This window comes from Arachis ipaensis, chromosome B06, assembly GCF_000816755.2.
Source record: "Arachis ipaensis cultivar K30076 chromosome B06, Araip1.1, whole genome shotgun sequence".
NCBI lineage: Eukaryota > Viridiplantae > Streptophyta > Magnoliopsida > Fabales > Fabaceae > Arachis > Arachis ipaensis.
Genome location: NC_029790.2, coordinates 2,804,458 through 2,807,318, shown reverse-complemented (window position 1 = coordinate 2,807,318; position 2,861 = coordinate 2,804,458). Strand labels below are relative to the sequence as shown.

Here is a 2,861-nt window from a genome sequence, read left to right as displayed (position 1 = left end):
CCCCCCCCCCCTTTCCAAAAAAAAAAAAAACACCACCACACACAAGCATATTGTGGCCTACTAATTTGATTGTTAGATCAGTAGTACCACTGACCTAGTGACCTGGTGACTTAACCTTTCTTAGTCTGGGTCATATAGCTATGAATAGGATCCTATGAACGTACATTTAACTTGGAGAAGAAAACTTTTCTCTTTGATGACTTGAACAAGGTTTATAGTAAGGTTTTGTTTTATTAAAAAAGAAAGTGAAGAAAATAAACGATTTAGAGATAACTGCATCAAATGTCAAACCATATATATAGTGGCCTCTAAAGCAGAGCTCCCTCTTACATCTTGTTGCATATAACTTTTATAAAGTTTTGTAGTTATGATCCTAATTGCTATTATGCTGCAGTATCAAAAATATGTTCTGAAACAAAAGATTCAAGTCAATTTTAAAAAGATACACTACTTTCTGTGTGTATTATAACTTTTTTTTTTCAACAGAACCATGAAATCTTGGCTTGTTCTACTGCATCATAGTTTAAACCCTCTCCTTTTTCTTTTTAATTTTTATCTATTCGCATTTATCTTGAACCTTCTAGACGACTAGTGGAAAGATTGTTACACTGATCACATCTGCTTAACCTGTTAATTGCACAACTATTTCAAAGATGAATACACAGTTCATATCTGCTTAACTTCTTACATGCACGTGTTCTGATATGAGCTTGTCTCTCTAAGCTAGACCCTTGGTATTCTTTGTTTGTCTGTGACTGCAAGTGTGCTTATTGAATTATAACTTGCCCAGATGACATATCTTTGTGTTAGTCTTACTATAATAATACAGTGCCCTTGTTAGAAAGAAGTGGATCTCAAATCTCAATGTTAAATTACAAGATGTATGTGCTATAATCTCCAATCTACCATGTAGTGATTTAATAAATATGCACAAAATTTTCTTTTTTCTATTTGCAGGTCCGCGTGAATGGATCAAGTGCAGCACCTGTCTTCAAATTTCTTAAGTCCCGTAAATCTGGATTTCTGGGGTCTAGGATAAAGTGGAATTTCACTAAGTTTTTGATTGATAAGGAAGGGGATGTCATCCAGCGATACGGTCCAACCACTGAACCATTGGCAATTGAAGTACTCTCTCCCTCTTAATTCTCCCTCTATTCTTGTGTGTGTGCGCGTGCGTGCAAGGGTGCTTTCTCTCTTGCACATGCTTGTTTTTGTAGCTGAAAATCACTGACTTACAAGTTGTTTTGTTGTCATCTTTGCAGGATGAGATCAAGAAGGCATTGGGGGAGGCCTGAAACTCTTTGGAGTTATTTTAAAATTGATTGTGTTGAAGATAAGTGAAACAGGAAGAATGTATATTTAGTAGATGGTGTTTCTTCTAGTGTTTATTGATCACATATTTCATGTCTAGGGTCTTCTCTGTGTTATATTGTTTGTTGTATTAAAAAAAGAACTTTAGGCCTTGTGGTATAATTTGTTATTTTAAGAGTTGATTGATGAGAATGTACCAGAAAAAACAGTAGTTGATTGATGGAATTTGCCTTTAGTTATTTGTTTCTGTAAACATGTAAGAAAATGTGAATTATTTTGGGCAGGAAATTATGTAATGATTTGTTTATTACTTTATTCCCTTTTCCCATTTTTCTCCTTACTCTATTTTGGGGTCTTCCTTGGGTATTTATTTATGTATGTTTGTATGTATGTATGTATTCCAGGTGATTATTTAATAAAAGGATTATGGATTTCATATCTTTTGGGGGAGATTATATTATGTTGTTTCTAAACCCATGGGTGTGAATTTATTTTGTTGGAGAATTCTGAGTTCTTGTATTTTGTATTTGATGTATGAATGATTGAATATAAGGTTGTAGTGAAACAATTTACAGGACGTTTGATTTATGTTTTTATTTTTTATTTTTAGTATCTTTTGCTTTCAGAATTTATTAAAAAAAGAAAAAGAAAAACGGTAAAAAAAAAAAGGATTACTTTGTTAACATGTACAAAACAAGATCCATGGTCTATGGCATTCAAACATGGATTAAGTTTCAAATTACATTGTCTCGGTTAGTAAACTCAAATCGTAATAGGCACATTGCTTTGTAGGGGGTGTCTGCGGATCGGATCTGGCCGAAAATTCGATCCGATCCACACAATTTTCATTGGATCGGATCGGATATGATATCTGCGCTTTTTAGTGCTAGATCCGATTCGATTCGCAAAAGTGCGGATCGGATCGGATATCGGATATATTCGCATAATTAAACCTTCTCTTTTTAATCATATTTCTATGTAAAAAAATTCAATTTTTTTTAAAAAAAAAAAAAAAAAAAAAAAAAAAAACAAATCCCACCCTGAATTGAACATGCAAGTTTATACGAGTTTAAGGCAAACTTCAGTAGCCATGTGTATGCAGCAGAAATGTGCTTTCAAATAATGTCCCAACCATAAATCTGTTTATCAAAGAATTTTTTAAATGATGTTTACACAACAACAACAAAAGATTGTTTGATGTAATAACTAGTGTTTGAAGAGAAGAAACTTGCTTGTTATTTCCATACTTGCAAAACATTCTTTTAAATATACTTTTGATTATTTGCTTAGAATTTCACAACTCTCTTCAGGAAAGAATCAAAAGTATGTTTTGCTAATATGGAAATATCAAGCAAAGTAAGAAAACTTCTGGAAAGAATCAAGCCCCTTTTCACTATTCCAAGCAGCACATGAGAGTTGATGGGAAATTCTGAATGATAAACGAACCAAAGAATGTTGTAGGCCAAGGCCTTCTCTTCCTTCTTCCTATATATCACCATCACCATCACCATCTGTGTATTTTATAATATCAAATATAAATAATGACATTT

General features: G+C 33.0%; 1 protein-coding gene across 1 annotated transcript in view; it reads left to right on the top strand.

The window, feature by feature from the left end:
• Nucleotides 1–1,626, top strand: part of LOC107645356 (probable glutathione peroxidase 5) — a 4,850-nt gene extending 3,224 nt beyond the window's left edge. Inside the window, exons 5-6 of the mRNA XM_016349365.2 lie at nt 958–1,125; nt 1,263–1,626. Of these exons, the coding sequence (XP_016204851.1) occupies nt 958–1,125; nt 1,263–1,295 (201 nt within the window). The 3' untranslated portion in view covers nt 1,296–1,626. The remainder of the gene's footprint in view (nt 1–957; nt 1,126–1,262) is intronic.